The sequence below is a fragment of the Heloderma suspectum genome, chromosome 1, assembly GCF_057233095.1.
Source record: "Heloderma suspectum isolate Gila_16-S chromosome 1, 16-S_ref, whole genome shotgun sequence".
Classification (NCBI taxonomy): Eukaryota; Metazoa; Chordata; class Lepidosauria; order Squamata; family Helodermatidae; genus Heloderma; species Heloderma suspectum.
In genome coordinates, this window is record NC_139458.1 from 141,548,751 (window position 1) to 141,571,328 (window position 22,578).

General features: G+C 48.5%; 1 protein-coding gene across 1 annotated transcript; it reads left to right on the forward strand.

Annotated features, from left to right (window-relative positions):
- Nucleotides 1-69: 69 nt before the first annotated feature.
- CHPF (chondroitin polymerizing factor) lies at nucleotides 70-21,801 on the forward strand. The gene is made up of 4 exons (XM_084804755.1): nucleotides 70-959; nucleotides 8,347-8,911; nucleotides 11,021-11,203; nucleotides 19,608-21,801. Exons 1-4 carry the CDS (start codon nucleotides 655-657, stop codon nucleotides 20,871-20,873), a joined length of 2,319 nt encoding a protein of 772 aa, XP_084660881.1. The 5' UTR covers nucleotides 70-654; the 3' UTR covers nucleotides 20,874-21,801.
- Nucleotides 21,802-22,578: the final 777 nt, after the last annotated feature.

A 22,578-nucleotide genomic window follows, 5' to 3' on the forward strand; every position in this document is an offset into this window, starting at 1 on the left:
TGACGAGCGCGCGTCTTCGGCCAGGGATTGGCTGGGGGGCTAGGGGGCGCGGCGGGCCCCGTGACGGCTGGTGGAGGGGGCGGGGCTACACGGGGTGACACGTCGGACGGTGCTGGCGGCGGCTCTCCTCGGACCAGCGGGAGTGACGTTTCTCCGCTTCCCCCGCCCTTCCGCGAGAACAGAAGCGGAACCGACTCCCCCCCGCCACGTCCCGGGTCAGGATGGAACGGCTAGACCAATAGGCTCCTCCGCTCCCGCAAGAGTTCCAGAATTGGGCCGCGCCCGCCCTCCTACGTTGCCTGGCAGCAAGAGCTGCCCCTCCCCCTTTTCAGGAGCCGAAGCCGGTACCAGGTTCGCTCCTCGCTTCCGCCCCGCCTCGCCGGAGTGATCCGTCCTGGTAGGAGCCTCCGATCCCCATGACCCGTAAAGAGACCACTTGGTGACCTTCCTGGCCAGGGTCCCTGGTTTCCCCCTGCCCCAGCATCCCCCACTGGCTTCCCCTTCTCCCACACCTGGAAAGGCTCCCTTTTGACCCCACTTCAGTGATCCTTCTCCCCCGCCCCTTACACACTGAGGTACTCCCCCTTGTGTCCCTTTACCTCAGGGCCCCCCTTTGTGCCCCAGGTGCCTCCCACCCCCCTCTCCAGTTGTGCCATGCGCTTCTCTTTGGTTCTGTCGCTTCTGCGCCCTGTGGGGCCTGTGGTGGTTGGGGTATCCCTCGGTTTCACGCTCAGCTTGCTCAGTGTAACCTGGGTAGAGGAGCCGTGCGGGCTCAGCCAGGGCAGCCTACGAGATGGGGGCCTGGAGCAACAGCAGCACCAAGCGGGGCAAGGCAACGCTGCCCGCAAGCCCAATTCTGTGCCTGGGGGGCTGGGCATGGAGCCTGAACAGAGCTGGGAACCCCGCGTCCTACCCTACAAGCCTCCAAACCCAGGCAAGGCTGCCAAGAAAACAATCAGGTATCTATGGGGAAAGGAAACGAGTGGGGTGGGGAGGAAGGGTATGTACAGATAGACATATAGGATATGAGCTGTTTCCCAAAGGCGATCTCAATTGCTTCCTTGTTTCTCTGCCATTGTTCATGTTCCTTCATCTTGTGGGCCTTAGATGCTCAGAGATATAGGAACAATCTTTACCTTCTTTTGTTATGCTGCTGAATACACCACATCAGGTGGCCTGTTTCTGAGTCCATATAGTTGCTGGAGTACAGACATAAATATTTGTACATCAGCTTTCCCTTTATGTGAGAACAGACTGCTGAACAGTGCTATGTAGAATTTGTATTGTATTCACCCTCGCTATATTCCTGTGAGGTAGGTGACTAGGAAACATAGGCTGAAAGATTTGCTCAAGGCCACACAGTGAATCCCACCTGGTATAGGTGGGATGTGAATCTGCCCCTTCCAAGGCCCATGTCCATCACCTAACTGCCTGACTAGAGATGATCGCTGTGCTGGGTCAGATTATCTAGTCCAGCATTCTGTTCACACAGCGGCCAACCTATGGGAAGGCCACAAGCAGGACATGAGTGCAATAGCATCACCTCGCTCATGTTCCCCAGCAACTGGTATACAGAGGCGTACTGTCTCCTCTGATCCTGGAGGTAAAATATAGCTTTCATGACTAGTAGCCAGTGATAGCTCTGTCCTCCAAGAATTTGTATAATCCCCTTTAAAGCTGTCCAAATTGGTGGCCATCACTACATCTCATGAAAGCGAATTCTTTATATGAATATGAAGAATATTATATTATATGAATATTTATATGAAGTATATGAAGAAGTGGCCTGTGATAAGTACAACGGCACACAGTTGTGTGTACCTCAGTCCCTAATTTCCTGGCTGGAGATTCATGGGCTATTTCCTGTGGTGGTTGCAGCTGAAGATAAGAAAGGAAACCCTTTTTATTAAACTCTTTGGGGCTCTTCAGGCCAGGAAGGGTTTAGACGTTGCTTTTTGGCAACCCTTGGCTTCCAGTGAAAAAGCGATGGTGGGCCATGATGCAGAAGGGTCGGGGCACATGTTTTTGGAAGAGCTGTCACCTGATAGTGGGCACTGAGCACCGTGGATCTCTGAGCCCCCTTCCAATTGCCTCATCTCTTCCCTACTCAGACTGCTGCCCTCCTCTTATGATCTCCCACCGGAAAGCTTGGGGCTCTGCTCTTGCTATTCAGGAAGTCCTTCTGTACAAATAGTTTCCTTTGGAAGGAGGAGGTGGGTTAGCGTGGGGAGGAGTGGCAATGGCTATGGTTACTGTGGACTGAGCATGATGTCTGTGGCTCCTCCAGAGCAGGCTGGATGAGTGAGGACTGAGTCACAGAACTATTTCTTGGGCTTCTTCAGAGCCTTTTGAGACAGTTGTGTTTTGATTAATGAATGTAAGAAGGATTATGCTTAACATTTGTATTGTGCTTTCAAGTATTTAGAATGCTTCATTTGCATTGTCTAGTTGTAATCCTTACAGCAACCCTGTAAGGTAAGTCGGTGTTATTAATCCCCATATTGCAGATGGGGGAAGCGGGGAGACTGAGGGCAGCAGGCCACCTAGTGAGTTCATGGCAGAGGTGAGATTCAAACCAGGAACTTCCTGATCCGCAGTTTGGTCTCCAAGCCACTACACTACACCAGATCTCTGTACAGTTTATTGGGGTGATTCAGGCATTTTCCTTCACAGAAGCCCTTCTGCGGCAGGGGTAATGCATTTCTCCGTTCACTGCCCTGAATTACATGGAAGAAAGGTGGGATATGTTTTTTCCCCCAGTTCTCAAAAGACAATATTTTGACACTGTGAAATGCATTTCCCCCTACTAGCTACCATTTCTGTTGCACAAATGAATGCTGTGTGGATTTTTTTAAATGGGTAAAATGTGATAGGGGCTCTATACTTTCCTACTATAACAGTACAGTGCTCATCTATCTGGAGGGTGGATTATGTATACCAGCAAGAATACTCCACTTGGCCTGCTCCCAGCAATGCCTTGCAATTTGTGGAAGTTTTAAAAATAATTTTTTAACTGCGGGGTCCCTTTTTCTAGCGTTAAACTGCATGTCTCCCATTTGTTTAAAAAATAAATATGACCCCATTTCCTACAGCAATGCTAATCTCCATTCATTATGTCTGGACTGCACATTGTTCCTAGGAATATCCTGCAAAGGTTAAAATGCATTTCAGGCATGCTTTGGCTAGTTGTGTAGATACGTTTCTAGTCTGTGGCCTTGTTTGCCAGCCCCCAAAAGGATGCAGGCATGGTGGAGCCATCTATGTGGTCTGCCATCCTCTCAGTTCCTGATTTATCATTCTGTTGTGAATACTTAAATTTGCAATGATGCGTAAATGATGGATTTGCATGTGTCCTTGTCCAAAGTCTAAAATCTCTGACTCTTTGAGTGGGTTGTTCCTCCCACTTTGCATATACACACCTATACAAGGTATGTATAAACTCCAGTCCCTTCCAGTAACATACACAGGGCTGTCACAGTTCTGAAAAGCCCTGTAGCTCCCTTTGCCCCTGCACCCCTGTGTGTTTGTGGGGGGTGGGGGGAACACACATGATCAACACACATTCGGATTCTCCCTATATGCGAGGCCTGGTTGATGATGGAGCACTCAGGCATTTGCAGAATTACAAATCTATTGAATCCAGACTAAAAGGAAGAGTGTGGTGTTTATGTAAGCCCCAAAATGTGGTCGTGTGAATTGACCTTTAGGGTATGTTCAGAGAAGATTTTTCAGTTGTTTAGTAGGCTTATTCAGCAAAGACCTGCAAACCACATGAGGATTCTGCTGGTTCCTGTGTTGATTTCCCTTAGTCCAGGGGATGGGCAACCTGTAGCCCTCTGCCTGATTTCATGCGGCCTTTGGTCTAATTTAAAAGGCCCATTGGAAGTGATCAATTCAGAGCTCTGGCAAAAGCGATCTCTCCCTTTCCTGGCAGCCTGCTGGGTAGTTGGGGGAAGAGAGAGTGGGGGTGGCTCTGACCACTTCTAGCTTTGCTGCCCCCCCCCCCCAGCTACAACTTCAATCATACCTGATCATTGGCCGTGCTGGCGAGGGCTGATGGGAGTTGTAGCTCAAAACATCTGGAGGCCACTGGGTTGCCTATCCCTGAGAGACTAGTTTAGCATTAAAATATACAACTGCAGCTTGCAGGCAGTTGGAGTTTTCCCACCCCAGTCTTAGTCCAAATTGCAGGCCTGGGAATATGTGGCTCTGTGAGTTTGTCAGCAATGAAATGGAGTATACAACTTGGTGCACTCTACAAGTTTTTGACTACAGTTCCCTTTATCTCTGACCATTTGCCGTGCTGGCTGGAGCTGATGGGAATTCTAGTCCAAAACATCTGGAGGGCACCAGGTTGCCGGCCCCCACAGCGTGCTGATGGTTTGCATTACTATGTGTCCTGGCTGCAATTTTAAAGTCACTAATTTCACCCCTGTAAGTAGCTGCTCACCTAGGATGAGTAGCTATTGTCTCTTGCAGAATTTCTTGAGTGGAAGAGGATATGGCCATTACTGTTTGTCTTCTAGGAGGGAGCTGGTCAACACGCAGCTGGTCAAGTTGGTCAGTCCTGAGCTGTCTCCACCCACAGCCATAGGGGAGTGGGTGGGGGGAGCAAGAGAGTGCGGGCTGGGATGCTGACACCATGTGGGGCTGCGCAGTCTTCCCTGGGCTCCCAGGTCCAAGGCAGATATTGCATGCAACCCACTACTCATCTTCCCACTGCTTATTTCCCCCTTGCTCAAGGAGGATGTGGTGATGGTGGTAGAAGATGTGAAGGAACAGGGAGTCGAGTAGGTTGCTCACCCGCAGTAAAAGGAGGGTAACATTTTAAAGAATCCGTTTGGGGTGGAGTTGGGTGTTGTTTCTAAGGGACCACAGCATTTTTTTGTTTTCATTAGGTGGTATATTTGGACTTATTGCCCCTTATCTCTAGGTTCCACTGCTCTGGCTTATTCTTCCTACCAGAGGGCTTGCCCTCTTCTCTTCTCTTCTCTTCTCTTCTCTTCTCTTCTCTTCTCTTCTCTTATCGAGTTTGCTTTTTGGGAGATAGAGGTCATTCTACTTCATATGTGACCAGCTGTGTCCTGGAACATCCTCACTGCAGCTTTCCATGCTCATAGCTGGATGGTGTAGCACACAAACCAAAGTGTGGAAAGTCCCCTAGAAAAGAGAAGTTTTTTTTCTGCCCATGGATCTACCCGTGCTCAAAAAGCCACGAGTTTGGACAGCCTGCAGTGGTTTTGCAATGGTCCCTGTGTACCAGCAGGAGATGGGCCCAGTCCTGTTAATCAGAACTGTGTAGATATTTCTATACGGGCAGGAAACATCTTTTTTAGTCAAAAGTGTCAGTTATTCTGATTATTTTGACATCTGCTAATTCCAATCCTCTGTGTGTGTGTGTGCGCGTGCGCGTGTGTGTGCACATGCATGCGCCCATATGAGAAAGCGAGAGAGTGGTCACTAGCAGTTAATATTGCCTCCTGGAGTTCCAGAAGGCTTTGTGACTCCAGATGTTGACTGGGAGCTTGCCTTTATCTCTGGCTAGTCTCTCATCATGTTTCTTAAGCCTTTCCTCTCCTTTTTAGGGAATTGTCCTGCTCTTAACAAGGTTTAACTATGCCAGCCTCTTATCCTTAACAACTTTCTCTGTACCAGATTCTGTGTGTTTGCTGTGTCTCTTTCTCTCTCCCTTCCTTGCCTGCCTGCCTGCCTGTCTCTGCAGAGTGTGCTGGCATCTTTATTTCTCACCTTCCCAGCAGGGAAGTGCTGCTGATGGTCTGAATTCTTTCACTCCTAATCTCTGTTCCCCAGCCTCTCCTGATTCATGAAGTGTGGGGTATACACCCATTTTAATCATCCCTCTGCGGTCCCCATCACCAGGATGCTCAAAACTGCCTCTCCCTTCTCCTGTGTGCCCCAACTCAAAATCTGCAAACTGGCTGAGAGATCAACATTAGAGATTGGGGGCCCAGGGATGAGGGACTGAATGAGCTGTGTTGTCCCCGGGAGGGAGGGAGGGATGGATGGGCAGGAAGTGGAGGGGCTGAATGAGCCCACTGTATGAGCGAGGTTAGAGGTGGGGGTGGGTGGGTGGGAATGGTTTCCTGATGCATTTGAATAATTAAAATCTGCAGCTAATTGTATGAGACAGGCCACCTGCCTCCCAGCTCCCACTGTAATGTCACAGTGAGCCAGATAAATCCCCTCTCCCCCAGTTTGCCTGGTGCAGCCCCCATCCACCTCCTCTTGTTATGAGAAGTCTCCCTATGGGAGTTGTCAGTGTCTTTCCACCCTCTTGAGATATATCTTTTCAGGACTTGCACGTGCAGCAATCGGACTGTGATGGGAACCTCAATTCCTTAGGATTGGAATTCTAGTCTTGGCACCCTCCCCTCCTCCTCTCATGAGCCTTGTACTATGGCTGTTTCCTCTTTCTACTCAGCTGGAGATTATGATTAGCTCCTTAGGTGGGTGTGTAGTGATGGAGGCTGCAGATGGCTTCATATCTGGCTTGAAAGGGGGATCGGTTCTGTCCCAGGCCAAGTGGAATCTGCTCAGTTATGGTCATGGCTTCACCCTCTGGCATTTCACTCATTTGTTTCGCTGGGTTTATTTGTTTAGCTGACTTAGAGGTTGGGTACAGTTACAACATGACTGACATGGTGGTCCTTTAAAAATATATGCAAAAACCCTCTGCAAAGTCACCCTATCAATCATAGAAATTGCACTCAGACATTATAGTCTAGATGTGGAACGCTATATAAATGTTGTAAATAAAATAATAAAAATAGTGGTGTTGACATTGTGGTTGGTTCTCCCAGCCTTGTGGGAACTTGTTTTTTGGGATTGAAAACAGGTTTAGATCTCCTCGGTGGAGAGAATGATCTGGAAAACTAGTGAACCTCAAGGTGGAGTGGGAACTCTCCCAGATGAGGCAAAAAATGGGTAGAGAACTTTGGAGGCAGTGATGTTGCTCTCTGGTGTATTGTCTGTCCCTATAATGTACTTGCAAGGGGCCTTCCCTAGCATTTGTTTTCTTTTTGCACAATAACTGTTAGAATCACAGGTGGATCCACTGGTGAGGTCTGCTTGCTCTAGAATGTGTATGAAAATCTGGATTCCTTGCATCGGTACTTGGGAACTGAGCACATTCTTGGCTGTTGCTTTGCTTGCCTCGATGTTGATGAGGGCTAAAGAGCTGTCAACACCCCCCCCCCCCATTCTGACCATTGGCATGAGTTAGCCCAACTTGTACCGGACTGGACGTTAGTTACTAAACAGTCTCCAGGTTATTGCTGGTCAGGCTTGGACACTGGTGGGTTAAACAGCAGATGCACCCCAGTCGCTGATCCCTTTTGGTGATGGCCCTGCGCAGGTGTACCCTCCCCTGCAGGATTTCCAAATGTGGTGCCTCCAAAAAGATGCTCATGTTTATTTAGCAACCCATTTAAACCAGCATCTCTTGGAAAGCAGATGGAGCCAGGAAAGTCTTTTATGTGTTTGTTTTCCCCCCTTTACTAAACTCTTGATGGCTCAGCTTGTTGGATGCACATATCTCTTCAGAGAGAGCACAGCATTTTTAATAAGGTCTTGGCACAATATTCTAAAACTTAACTACAAATGCAGCAATGTGTTTTTTTCCTGGACACTTATAATGCAGTGCTCACTGAAAGAAGTAAGATTTGAGCTTTGGTAAATGCCCAGGGTGCCAGAGTATCTGTACTTGTGGAACAGACAGGACTATTATTGCTTAACAGCAATATACTTGGTACTTTCCAGGGGTAAGTACAAGCAGAAAAGACAGATTCCCCGTCTGCGGGGTGTAGCTATATGCTGCATATGTGCACAGCAGCATGGAGCTGCTTCCCTATGGTGCACTCTCGTGTGGCTGTGGTGTGTGTGTAAATGCTGGAACCTCATGGAACCCGATCGTCATTTTCCCTCTTGGCTGGGTGAAGACCCATGTGATTGGCCCCAGCCACAAGGTTTTTGTATTCTCACACATGTGCACATGCACTGCAGCTGCTTGGGAATGCACCACACGGAAGGAGTTCCCAACTACACTGTTGCAGGCATGTGCTAGTGGGGATGAGGATGGTGGATTTTATGGATCAACTGGGTTTTAAGGAGTCTGAACATGGTTGCCAGTGCAAAGTCCCCCTTTAGGCAGTGTCCAGTCTTCAAATACTCCAGAGGGAGTTTGGGGACTTGCTCAGAAATGCCAGGCAGAGATTTTCCTCCCTTGGTAGGGAGGGATGTGGGGAAGAAGGGACTTTCCTGCCCCTGCTTAGCGCTCTTGTTTTCTCTGTCTCTCTTTCTTTCTGCCTGGCTTCCTCATTCCCGAAGGACCCGATACATCAGCACGGAGCTGGGCATGCGGCAGCGTCTCTTTGTGGGTGTGCTGACCTCAAAGAACACATTGCACTCCTTGGCAGTGGCGGTGAACCGCACACTGGGCCACCGGTTGGAGCGTCTGGTCTACTTCACGGGCACACGGGGGCGCAAGGTACCTCATGGCATGATGGTGGTGACTCATGGCGACGAGAGGCCCATCTGGAACATGTATCAGACCGTAAAGTACGTGCTAGACCATTACATGGCTGACTTCGACTGGGTGTTCCTGGTGCAGGACGACACCTACACAGAGGCCCATCGGGTGAACCGCTTGGCCTCTCACCTCAGCATTGACACTCTGCTCTACATGGGCCGGCCTGAGGAGTTCATTGGTGGGGACACTCAAGGACGCTACTGCTATGGTGGGTTTGGCTACCTCCTATCCCGGGCCCTGCTCCTGCGTTTGCAGCCTCACTTGGAAAGCTGCCGGAATGACATCCTGAGCGCCCGTCCTGATGAGTGGCTGGGGCGCTGCATCATTGACTACACGGGCGTAGACTGTGTGGCAGAACATGAGGTGAGGATTTGTTCCACTGAGCTGCCCCCATCCCTTGCCCTAGCCCTCTGGGGGCTGCTTCACATGGGACAGCATTTCTTCAGGGACACATACAAGGGGAAAGAGAGTGCGCCTGTGTACTTACCAGAACTGTTCAAAGGTCTATTTTGCTGTGATTATATGTATTTCATATAGGGGGAAATGTCACATGTGTAGCAGCCCTAACATGCAATCAATAAGTCTCTCCTCTTCAGGCTCTTATCACAAGTGCTGGTAGATTTTTGAGAGCCCAGCTGGGTATAAGGGGACGGTCTTCATGAGCGATTTAGTGCAAAGTTAGAGCAGTTTGAGGCCCTTCACAACAGAGGATGTCGTCACCAATCCGCTGCCAACCAGCCATTTCCCTCTTGAAAAGCCACATTTTCTGAAACTCCTTTTACTCCAACTTTTTAAAAACTGAAAGCAGCTCCCTGGCAATTCTACCACAGTGTGCCTTGTGTCCCCCCACCCCCTCCCCGCATTAAATCCTAGGCATGCCTCTGTGACCTACCAGTGGGGGTGGGACGCCCCATTCTGTCTTGTTTCCCCAATGGAAGTAGTTTTTCCCATTCCCATAGAGAAAATCCCCAAGAGCGCAGCAGCAGCCCCTCACATTACCGCCCTAGTGGAGACCCTCAATTACCTTAGGTAGCCTGCTTTTAATCTTTAACATATCCCCTCTTCTGTGCATGTCTGCTCAGAAGTAAGAAATAAATCTTGCTCTCCTGCAGTGCAAGGGTTAAAGGCTAACTTTAGTAACTTGCCCTAAAGCACTCTTTTGCTTCTCTAATGCTCTCTTCAGTGGCTATTGCCATGCTGTGCTTCTTTGATGTTCTGTAGTTTCTCTGTTATGTAAAGTCCCTTCTCCACTATTATCACTTTAGCTTTCTTGCAGTAGGGGGAGCTTCTCATTGCAAGCAAGGAAAAGGCGAAAGGGAAAAAGTGGGGGTTGGAAGCAATAGCCAAAAGTGCACACATGGGGAAAAATGGGGTGGGAGCAATAACTCTGCAGCAGATTGCTGGGATATTGGTGTGGGGTGGAACTCTCAGGAGTCTTCAGATTCTGCACTAGGCATTTTGGTTCCTTCAGGGAAATCTGCACACACAGGGAAAATTAGTTGCTCTCCATTCATAATGTAATAGCAGCGAGGAGCCTGGAGAGGAGCGAGAAACAAGCCTCTCTCATTGGTTGAGCTGCCCCTGCCTGTTCGGTGAAGTTCAGTTCTACTCCCCCCACCCCACCCCACCCCACCCAGAAGTATGTTCCTTTCAAGCACTGAAAAGCAGATTTCGAAGGTACGCTACACTTGGCTTATCTTGCTTTGTGTGTCCCTGATGGACCAAAGCCGATTCCATGAAAATCCAGGTAATACTCCAACGCGCTTCTCATTCCGTTGTTGTGAAGATCCCCCCCCAGGTGCTCCATCTCTCAACATACCTTTCTGAGTGATGAAGATGATGATCTTACCTTTTATAAAAGGGGTGCAGAACCTTTTTTGGTTCAGGGGCTGGATTGTCTCCGTGGAGCAACCCCACAGCCTGGATGATGTCCGGGTGGTGGGGGGCCTGTCCATGACATCAGGGGGTGGCCCCCCTCCTCCTGATGTCATCAGGTCCTTCCAGCCTGCACCTCAGTTGGGGAGTCAGCTTTGCTCTGCCAAGGCTTTTCTTTGCTAGAGAAAGCTTGGGCAGGGTGAAGCCCACCAAAGCACCAGCTTTACAACTCCTCTGACTTTCCATGTGAGGGTAGGCGACAGAGGAGCCAAGCAACTCCCACCTCTTCTCCCTTCTGAGGGGGTGGGGCTTTGGGGAGGGGCTTCACCTGAGGCCCCATGGGCTGCGCTGGTGGGCCAACATTTGGCTTGTGGGTCGGACATTCCCCATCCCTATTTTATTATGTCTTTTGGCTGGTTTCAGAAATGTGAATAACTTTTAAACTTGATATCTTTTTAAACATGAGACATGGTTTTGTCGTTTTCCATTTTTTTTTAACTAATGCTGGGCTAAATTATTCAACCCAGACATGTTTGGTGGGGTGGGGTGAAAACTGACTCTGAAGATTTCTCTCTCTCTCTCTCTCCTCCCCACAAGGGCCTACATTACCAGTACTTTGAGCTTGGAAAGAACACTGATCCTGAGAGAGAGCGCGATCCACGATTCAATGCAGCATTCACCGTTCATCCAGTGCTGGACCCTGTCCAGATGTACCGGCTACACAGACATTTTGCCCGTGTAGAGCTGGAGCAAACGTACCAAGAGATCCAGCAGCTACAGGTAAGGTGGGCGTGCCACATGGGGAGTGATTAGGATTCTAGGCCTGTAACTGGTTGAACTGGGGGAGACTTGCTTGACTCTTCTGACTTGCTTGATTCCAGTCTCCATTCTGGTGCCAAGTTCATTTACCAGAAGGTCAGTCGTATTGCACAATGCAAAATAATAGAGCCCATGCCTCCTCTGATAACTTCTAGGGTGGGGGTGGGCAACTTGTGGCCCTTGGTCAGATTTCAGAAGCCTTCTGAAAGTGATCCGTTCAGACCTCTGGCAAGAGTAATCTGTCCCTCCCCCCTGGCAGCCCATGGCATGTGGGAGGAACAGGGAGAGAGAAGGGGGTGTCACAAAGAGCGGGGGACAGAAAGAGACGATGCTCCTCCCATTGCTGGCTCTGGCCCTGCCTGCTGCCAGCGTGTCCCCCTGACAGATTGCCCCCAAGGGAATGCAAAATGCAGGAGGAAAAATGCCAAAACCCACAGTTAGGCAATACCTTTATTAGGAACAATCTTTTTTTTTACTCATGGACCAGCATGGCTGTCTTTGTTTTTTCTGTCCCCGAAGGGATGTAGCTTTCAACAAAAAAAAAAAGATTCTCCACCCTGTTCTAGGGTGCTTAATGCATTTCTTGCTCAGGGTTGACAATGTCTGTCCTTTTCTTTCCAAATAATTAACAATATCACAGATCATAATTACAATATTTATTTCTAACATTCCTGCTTATCCCCCCCACCCCCACCCCCACCCCCACATTCCACACTCATTAAAAAGAAAAAGGGAGAGAGAGGACTCTGGCTTGATTGTGGCAACCTTCAGTCTCTGAGGGTTGTTCTCTAATGTTTGGCAGCAAACACTGAGCTCTGAACCCTGGCTGTTGTTTCTCTACTGCAAATCGGCTGAGCAGCTGGAAGGGTTGGATTTGCAGGGGGAAATTGGTGATATGCACATGTGTGTTTGCTTGCATGCGTAACCTTTTCCCCACTGACTGCTTCTCCCCTGCAAAAGTCATTCCCCCAGCTGTTGGCTGTGTCAGTGGTTGGAAGCAGTGGTGGTTTGCAGGGCAGAAAGAACAGCCAGGAGAAGGATTAAAAACACACCACTGCCACCACCACTTCTTTTCAGTGGAGAAACTACTGTTGCAGTTCCTAGCCATAGGTTTGCTGCTCAGTGTTTAGATATGCTGGAAGGCAACTCATTTAGGGCAGGGCATTGCTAAGTACCATTCATTTTACTATGCACAAGGGTGTATAGTAGGTGAGACTAAAATATTTAGAACTTTTGGTTAACAGTGATTCTGCAACACATCCTGCTCCAGATAACCTCAAGCTGAATCTTACTGTGCGTTGTTGCAGTAGTTGCCTTAAATGAAATTCTTAACCGAAGTCCCAGATTTGGAAGTTAGGCAGCACGCTTGCATATCTGTTCAGCAAATAAAGAATTCAGAAGTGAAGGTTTACTTTTGGTAAAGTGCCAGATAAGTCCAGACAGTAGTCTACCTCCTAATGTCATTGCTGGCCGCAGCGCTGGCTATCAGGGTGGACCTTGGCTCACAGTCTGCAGTTCTGCATGCAACAAGTGCAGAACTGAGTGGCGTTATTGATATCTTCATAGACTCTACTATTAACCTTTTGATTTATGTAAAAAAGACCAGCAGAATATTAAGATATATGAAAACGTGGGAACATAGTAAAATACAGAGCTAAAATGCTTACAGTTGCTCAAGAGTTACATTACATTGATTTTCCTTTTCTTTCTACTGCAGTAAATTAATATTTGAGTTTACTGCCTTGGGTTATAATAAGTTTTTAAGTGATTTATTTATATGGTGCCCCTGCTAGTTGGCACTTGGGGTGTTTCACATGAAAATAATATACAATAGTGTGTGTGTGTAATAAAAAATGAAAATCCATTTAAAAGTAACTTTAAAAAAAGAGACAGAAATAGGAGGAAAGAAAAAAAAAGTATATTATCTTATGATGAAACGTTTTCCATAGGTAAAAACCTCCCCTCTCTTTTAAGAGTGGTAAAAGTTGCAATTGTAAAATCTATTTACCTCCACTAAAAGCTATGCCAACTCTGCTCCTGATTGTTCCAGACTGGGACCTAAACCAAGGGGAAATGCCACTTTCCTCCTACCTTAGACTTAGATTTGCTTGTTAACATATAAATGCAGTGGGGAGAAATGAGAACCCTGGGTCAAAGGGCCTTGAAGTGCTTGGGGTAATGCTGCATTCAGGCTGTTTTGGTGGTATCCCATGTCTAGGCTGTCAGGTCAACTTTAATGCTCTGCAAAGGTAGCATGATAACACAAGCAAGCACATTAAGCCAACTTTGAAGGCAGAGCCGAAGGCCAGATTTCCCAAGCCAGAGCCAGAAATTAAATTAGAATTATTAATTGAGACACTGCTAAATCTAGGTTTGCACACAATCAAAATAAAGTTTAAAAGTTTATTAAGTGAATGTAGCATAAATTAAATGTCACACAGTATAAAGAGCAGGCTTCAGTACTTTGGTGCAATGGAACATGCAAGCCTGTGAGAGGAGCTCCCCTTGAGCTTACTCACTCAGAAATCAAGGAATCAAATCATGCTTATTCTCTAACACAGACTTTCCCAACTGGGTGCCTTTCAGATGTTTTTAGAGTACATCTCCCATCATCCCTGATCATTGGCCACACTGGCTAGGCCTGAGGGGAGTTGCAGACCAGAACCTCTGAAGATCTCCAGGTTGGGAAGGCTGCTCTAGCAGATGGCTGAACATTTCCCCAGATTCTGAATCAAGTTTGGCCATCAGGAAAATCGCAAAGAGGCATTTCCTAGGCGTCTTCTATTTTATTTTTAAAGAGGGTAGGATAAAATGGGCCACTTGGGCTAGGACGTCATGAAGGCCAGGTGATTCCTGACTCATGTGGGCTAGTTTTTCTGCCTGCCTAATATACCCAGGTTAATCCAGAAACACTTGGTTGCTTGGTAGACAGTTACATAAAGTGTAGTATATGTTCTTCAGAGAATTGGTTATCAGAATTCAACACATAAATCAGCATTTGGATTTTCATGATTGCAGCAGACAGCCCAAGAACCTGGAACACGAAGCTCTTGATGGGGTTTGAAGAAAAGACAGGCCTATTAACATTCATGTCTGCAGCCTTCAGCCCCAAGAGGAGTGGAGGTAGCCTTTGAGCTGCTTGGGGCAGAGAAGTGGCAACTTCCTTGCTAGCTATGAGGGACTTGGGTTACAGGTAAAAATGGCTGCCTGCAATGATGCGTAGCTTAGGATATTATGATATTCCTTAATCCCTTGTACATAACACTGACACATTTGCGTCGTTCTTCAGTGCACAGGCCCAGCCTTTTCTCTGGTCATTATAAAGTCATATGGAGTTAGCTGTAACTTGGCTTCAAATCCTTTCTTGCCTGGCAGTTCTTCCCACTGTGACATGGAACCCCAGTTTCTGTGTCCAGAATAATGTATGCAAAATAAGCAAGGAGTTGCGAGTCAGCCAAAAAAATCCAAAATTCTTAACAAATATTGTTCATGGAAGCAGAATCAGTTAAGCCAAGACTGGGGAACATAAGGAGGGGAAGATGTGTGAATGTTCTCAGCTTTGTCATATGGGCTAGAAACTTGCTTTAGTAATCAAATGAGAAGCGAGGGTATCAGAATGTTGAATTTGGCATGCTTGACCAGTAGAGAGCACAGCCATTCAGAATAACACAGCTGTGACTTGGGGCTAAATGTGTTGAGGAGTTGCAAGGCCTGGACATGCTAAGAACTGAACAGCAGCTTATGGAAGTGTTATTGGATCCCATTTGCTGCCGTGTAGGAAAGGGCCATAGCTCAATTGCAGAGCCGCTGCCAGTCATTGCTGACAATACTGTGTGAGATGATCTGACTTGGTATAAGGCAGCTTCTTATGTTTGTATGATAGGGCCTCTCTAGAATTGCCTGCTTCTAGCCTCCAGGGGTGGTGATCCATTTGTGTCCAAGGTCCTGTGTAAATCTTTTTGTGTTTGCACTTGCTTGCATTCAGAGATGTGTATGAAGACATTGGCTTAAATCGGGGCTCCTTTGAATGACCTGGCCCCTCTTTCACCTTGATGTTTTACTTCATGGGGCAAAGTAGTGCATGTATACAAGTCCCAGAGAGCCAGGCTCATACTGTGGGACCACACTGCCACCTGGTGGCAGGATGGTAGATCTCCATATACTGCTGCTCTCTGAGCCTCCTGTTATTCTCAGGTAATAACGTGTTGCGGCTTGGGATGGGTGGAAGTTCAGCCCTGTCAGGATAACAGGTATTGTGGTTTTCCAGTGCAGTTTATGGGGAGGCCTTTGGCTTGCACTAATGTGGCTTCTTGAGTGGAATACCTTCTGCTGGACAAAGGGCTTCCCATGTTCTCCAGAGCAGATAGCTTTCAAGTGGCTGCTGGATGGAGTTTAGTGGTGATCAAGCATGTAAGGACTATTTGGGGAATACAGGAGGAAGGCTTGTGCTTAACATTTTGAAGTGTTCATGCACACCTGTCGAAGGTGGCCTGAAGTGAAGTAGTGAAGTGCCTGACCTGGCTGTGGTTGGTGTGTGAGGGAGTGTGTGTGAGAGAGTCCTTGGATCTGGGAGATTGGCATTGGAGTCAGAGTGCAGCCTTTGGACAAGCCACTATCTCTATGTCTTTCCCCCCCTTTTGTAATAATGGCCTCTCCCATGGCACTGTTGTGATGAGGGCAAACATGTCAGGATTGTTGTTGTTGTTCAGTCGTTCAGTCGTGTCCGACTCTTCGTGACCCCATGGACCATAGCACGCCAGGCCTTCCTGTCCTGCGCTCTCTCCCGGAGCGTGCTCAAGTCCATATTCATTGCATCCGTGATGCTATCTAGCCTTCTCATCCTCTGCCGTCCCCTTCTCCTTTTGCCCTCAGTCTTTCCCAGCATCAGGGTCTTTTCCAGGGAGTTTTCTCTTCGCATTAGGTGGCCAAAATATTGGAGCTTCAGCTTCATTATCTGTCCTTCCAATGAGCACTCAGGGTTGATTTCCTTTAGGATGGACTGATTTGACCTCCTTGCAGTCCAGGGGACTCGTAAGAGTCTTCTCCAGCACCACAGTTCGAAAGCATCAATTCTTTGGCGCTCAGCCTTCCTTATAGTCCAGCTCTCACAGCCATACATTACTACTGGGAAAACCATAGCTTTGATTAGACGGACCTTTGTCGGCAAGGTGATGTCTCTGCTTCTTACTATGCTGTCTAGGTTTGCCATAGCTTTCCTCCCAAGGAGCAAGCGTCTTTTAATTTCATGGCTACAGTCACCGTCTGCGGTGATCTTGGAGCCCAAGAAAGTAAAATCTGTCACTGCTTCCATTTCTTCCCCTTCTATATGCCAGGAAGTGATAGGGCCAGATGACATGATCTTAGTTTTTTTAATGTTGAGTTTCAAACCAGCTTTTGCACTCTCCTCTTTCACCCTCAACAAGAGGCTCTTGAGATCCTCTTCGCTTTCTGCCATTAGGGTGGTATCGTCTGCATATCGGAGGTTGTTGATAATTCTCCCGGCAATCTTAATTCCGACCTCTGATTCATCCAACCCGGCATTTCTCATGATGTACTCTGCATATAAGTTAAATAAGCAGGGTGACAATATGCAGCCTTGTCGTACTTCTTTCCCAATTTTGAACCAATCGGTTGTTCCATCTCTGGTTCTTACTGTTGCTTCTTGACCCTCGTACAGGTTTCTCAGGAGACAGGTAAGGTGGTCTGGTACTCCCATCACTTTAAGAATTTGCCACAGTTTGTTGTGATCCACACAATCAAAGGCTTTACCGTAGTCAATGAAGCAGAAATAGACATTTTTCTGGAATTCTCTTGCTTTCTCCATGATGCAGCGAATATTGGCGATTTGATCTCTAGTTCCTCTGCCTCTTCGAAACCCAGCTTGTACTTCCGGTAGTTCTCGGTTCGCATACTGCTGAAGCCTAGCTTGTAGGATTTTGAGCATCACCTTGCTGGCATGTGAAATGAGCGCAATTGTGCGGTAGTTTGAACACTCTTTGGCGTTGCCCTTCTTTGGAATTGGAATGTAAACTGACCTTTTCCAGTCTTGTGGCCACTGTTGAGTGTTCCAGATTTGTTGGCATATTGAATGCAGCACTTTAACAGCATCATCTTTTAGGATTTTAAATAGCTCAGCTGGAATACTGTCATCTCCGCTAGCTTTGTTGTTACTAATGCTTCCTAAGGCCCACTTGACTTCACTCTCGAGGATGTCCGGCTCAAGTTCAGTGACCGCACTATCATGGCTATCAGGGACATTCAGATCTTTCCTGTATAGTTCTTCTGTGTATTCTTGCCACCTCTTCTTAATGTCATCGGCTTCTGTTAGGTCCCTGCCTTCTTTGTCCTTTATCATGCCCGTCTTTGCACAAAACGTTCCCTTGAGATCTCCAGTTTTCTTGAAGAGATCTCTAGTCTTTCCCATTCTGTTGTTTTCCTCGATTTCTTTGCATTGTTCATTTAAGAAGGCCTTCTTGTCTCTCCTTGCTATTCTCTGGAACTCTGCATTCAGTTGGGTATATCTTCCCCTTTCTTCCTTGCTTTTTGCTTCCCTTCTTTCCTCAGCTACTTGTAAAGCCTCATCAGACAGCCACTTGGCTTTCTTGCATTTCTTTTTCTTTGGGACGGATTTCGTTGCTGCCTCCTGAACAATGTTACGGACCTCCGTCCATAGTTCCTCAGGCACTCTGTCTATCAGGTCTAATCCCTGAAATCTATTCCTCACCTCCACTGTATATTCATCAGGGATATGATTTAGGTCATACCTGAACAGTTTAGTGGTTTTCCCGACGTTCTTCAATTTAAGCCGAAATTTTGCAAGAAGCAGCTCATGATCTGAGCCACAGTCAGCTCCAGGTCTTGTTTTTACTGACTGTATGGAGCTTCTCCATCTTTGGCTGCAAAGGACATAATCAATCTGATTTCGATATTGACCATCTGGTGACGTCCATGTGTAGAGTCGCCTCTTGTGCTGTTGGAAAAGAGTGTTTGCTATGATCAGCATGTTCTCTTGGCAAAACTCTATTAGCTTTTGTCCTGCTTCATTTTGTACACCAAGGCCATGCCTGCCTGTTATCCCGGTGATTTCTTGACTTCCTACTTTAGCATTCCAATCCCCTATGATGAAGAGGACATCTTTTTTTGGTGTTAGTTCTAGAAGGTGTTGTAGGTCTTCATAGAACCGATCAACCTCAGCTTCTTCGGCCTCAGTGGTTGGGGCATAGACTTGAATTACTGTGATGTTGAATGGTTTGCCTTGGATTCGTACTGAGATCATTCTATCATTTTTAAGATTGTACCCCAGTACTGCTTTTCCCACCCTTTTGTTGACTATGAGTGCTACTCCATTTCTTCTAAGGGATTCTTGCCCACAATAGTAGATATGATGGTCACCTGAATTAAATTCGCCCATGCCTGTCCATTTTAGTTCGCTGATTCCCAAGATGTCGATGTTCAATCTTGCCATCTCATGTTTGACCACCTCCAGCTTACCTTGATTCATTGATCTGACATTCCAGGTTCCTAAACAATATTGTTCTTTACAGCATCGGATTTTCTTTTCACCGCCACACACATCCACAGCTAAGTGTCCTTTCGGGTTTGGCCCAGCCGCTTCACTCTTTCTGGCGCTACTTGGAAATACCCTCTGCTCTTCCCCAGTAGCATATTGGACACCTTCCGACCTGAGGGGCTCATCTTCCGGCGTCATATCTTTTAGCCTTGTGATACGTTCCATGGGGTTTTCTTGGCAAGAATACTGGAGTGGGTTGCCATTTCCTTCTCCAGTGGACCACATTTTGTCAGAACTCTCTGCCATGACCTGTCCGTCTTGGGTGGCCCTGCACGGCATAGCTTATGGCTTCACTGAGTTACGCAAGCCCCTTCGCCACAACAAGGCAGTGATCCATGAAGGGGATGTCAGGATTACATAGTGCTTAATTTTTAAGAAGCATTGTATAAATGGTAATTATATTTATTTTAAAATGTTTCTATACTGCCTGTTACATACAACACATTCAGACAGCGTACAACAATAAAACTACAATATAAATATACATTATAAATATAACTGGTAGTGGGTAGACACTGCATGGAAAGAGGGCTTGAGCCTCTGAATAAGGATTTACCTGAAAGATGTGTAGGGTGTGAGTGAGTGTGTGTGTGTGTGTGTGTGTGTGAGAGAGAGAGAGAGAGAGAGAGAGAAGATGTTAGCAGCCAAATGAGTAAGAGCAGGAGCTGCTGTTAACCATAGGGAGTATGAGGAGCGTGTGTGTGCCTGACTCTAGTTCATTTGGGGCTTTTGGCTTCTGGAAAAAACAGTTTTCCTGAGCCTGCATTGATTATCTTCTGCACTCTGTCCTTGCAGCTGGAGATTCAGAATACTAGCAGCCTTTCTGCAGATGGTGATCTGAGCACCACGTGGCCCATTGGCATTGCACCCCCTTTCCAGCCAAAGACCCGCTTTGAGTTGCTTCGCTGGGATTACTTTACTGAAGAGGCGGCTTTTGCCTGTGTGGACGGTGCCCCCAAGTGCGAGCTCCAAGGTGCGGACGCCGTGGACGTAGCAGACGTGGTCACTGCAGCGGTGGAAGAGCTGAACCACCGATACCAGCCGGTGCTCCATGTCCGCAAGCAGCAGCTGCTGAATGGCTACCGCCGCTTCGACCCTACCCGAGGCATGGAGTACACGCTGGATCTGCAGCTGGAGGTGGTGACTCAGAAGGGGCACAGCCGCTCACTGGCCAAGCGTGTGCATCTCCTGCGCCCTCTCAGCGAGGTGGAGATCATCCCGATGCCCTACGTGACGGAGGCGAGCCGAGTCAACGTCATCTTGCCGCTGACGGCCTTGGAGCGAGACTATGCTGCACACTTCCTCGAGGTCTATGCTGCGACAGCCTTTGAGAATGCCGAGAATGCCGTGCTGACCTTCCTCTTCATCTACGACCCTTTTGAGGCACAGCAGGTGGCTCAGAATGACGTCTTCGGGGGAGTGAAGGCCCACATCGCGGAGTACGAGCGGCGCTACACGCAAGTGAAGATCCCCTGGATTAGTGTCAAGACAGATGCCCCCTCCCAGATCAAGGTGATGGACATCATCTCCAAGAAGCACCCTGTGGACACCCTCTTCTTCGTGGCCGGTGTGAGCACCGAGGTCACCACCGAGTTCCTCAACCGGTGCCGCATGAACACCATCAACAGCTGGCAGGTCTTCTTCCCCATCCACTTCCAGGGCTACAACCCCACGATTGCCTTCCGCAACCAGCCCTCGCCCCTTTCGGGCTTGGACCTGGTGCGGGACGCCGGCCACTTTGACCGTGACGCTTTCAGCGAAGCGTGCTTCTACAACGCCGACTACATGGCGGCCCGCACCCGCATGGCGGCCGACGCCCAGGACAACGAGGACATCCTGGAGACCATGGATATCTACGACCTTTTCGTCAAGTACTCGAATCTGCACGTCTTCCGCGCGGTGGAGCCTGCTCTCCTGCAGCACCACCGGCCCCACAGCTGCAACCCCCGGCTGAGCGAGGAGCAGTATCACCGCTGCGTGCAGAGCAGCCTGGAGGGCCTGGGCTCCCGTGCCCAGCTGGCCATGGTACTTTTTGAGCAGGAGCAGGGCAACAGCACATGAGAACTGGGCCGGACATGGCCAGCCTCTCCCTCTCCCCACCTTCATGGCTTGGAGCGGCAGAGGAGGGCTGCAAAGGACTGCCCAGGCGCTGGACCATGAGTGCTGATCTGGCTGGCCTTGCAGGTCACACTGGGGACAGTAGGTGGGAATGGGAGCTGGGAGGCACTGGTTCCTATCCCATGTTTCTCTTGTCCTGTCCCAGGCCCTCCCACTGGGCAAGCAGGATCAGCAGCGACAAGCCCCAAGGAAGGGTGGGCAGGACCTGCCCTGGGGCTCCCTGCCTCAGACTGCTCAGCACTGCCGCTCCTGCCTTGTGGGTCCCGGGGCTCTTGGGGAAAAGGGCCTTCTGCGTCAGCAGCGGGACCAGGGGTGGGGTGGGGTGTTGAATGGGGGAGAGAACCCCAGCCTATTAGGAGCACTGCTCAGTCTTATGGCTGCAGCGTTGGTGTTAGCGTAATGAACACTCCAGATTGGCATGGGTGGGAGGGCAGAGGGATCTCTTTTGTTTTTGTTCTTCCTGTGACACTCCCCAAAGACACCACGACTCGGGCTGCTTTAGCCTCCGATTAGTATTGGTAGGGGTAAGAGGGTGGCACAGATCCGGCAAGAACTTTCACTAGGAGAGTCAAGCTGCCCCTGCTGCCAGGCTGGCTCTGGCACGGTGGGGACGACCCCTATTTTTGGTGCTGCCTGCCGTTTCCTTTGCCACCTGCTGGGCTGGAGGTAGGTGGAATTTGCCTGTCTTATAGCCGTAAGCAGTTGCCCAGAACTCTGTGGGTTGTGTTGGTCAGCCTGGTGCTGGGACCAGGAAGCAGGCCCAGAATGGGGGGAGCAGACGGAACGTGGCTTTCCAGTGGGTTTATATTTAACACAGGGTTGGTGACTAAAATTTGTTTTGCATTTTAATAAAGTGGAGCAAAGCACAAAAGTGTTTGGTTATGAGTTTTCTGTATTAGGTTCTATGTATGGTGGGGAGCAATTGTGGAACAGATGGGAGTTATTTATATATTGGAACTTATGGGAAACCAGTGTGGTCCCTGAAAACTAAAGAACAGCAGCTATATCTTTGGAAGAGGACTGAAAAAGCAGCATCTTAGTTCTGACATCTCTACACGTGGAATACATTATCTGTAACAAGCTAAAACTGGCTGTGGTCCATCAATCCCAGCTAAGCGTTGGCTATGCTGCTCTGATTTTATAGAAAGCTTGCAAACATTTTACCTCCTCCTGGGGAAAGGTCAGCCATAGAATCTTTGTAGTCAGTGCAACTGTTTAGAATGGAATTGGAAGATCAGCTTAGCTGGGGCGTGGGGGAATCCTCACAAAGGATTTGTTTGTGGTTGGTTGGAAAAGGCATGTAAAGGGTGAAGTGTTTGTGGGGTGATGGTTGGGGTTCTCCAGAGGAGAGCTTGAGAAGAGAGGGAAGCTGTGGGACAGGGGTCCAAGAAGGCAGGAGCTCTGAAGGACAGGGAATACCAAGAGATGAGGGTGTATGAGTACCTAACATGAATACACAGCGAGACATGAATGCACAGTCCCACAATTGCATAGGGCAACCCTGTGCAACCCCCCCACCCCCAAGCTGTAAGAGCTAAAGAGGCACCAGTGGTGATCTTGCAGGTACCTCTGTGCCAAGGGTTGGAAACCTGATACCCTCCAGATGTTTTGGACTACAACTCCCATAAGCCCTGGCCATGCCAGCTGG

Excerpts from the sequence above, each read along its gene's own strand:
- CHPF (XM_084804755.1), top strand. The coding sequence starts at position 655 with ATGCGCTTCTCTTTGGTTCTGTCGCTTCTGCGCCCTGTGGGGCCTGTG. Across the intron at positions 8,912-11,020 it reads ACTGTGTGGCAGAACATGAG|GGCCTACATTACCAGTACTT; the intron begins GTGAGGATTTGT and ends CCTCCCCACAAG. Across the intron at positions 11,204-19,607 it reads AAGAGATCCAGCAGCTACAG|CTGGAGATTCAGAATACTAG; the intron begins GTAAGGTGGGCG and ends CTGTCCTTGCAG.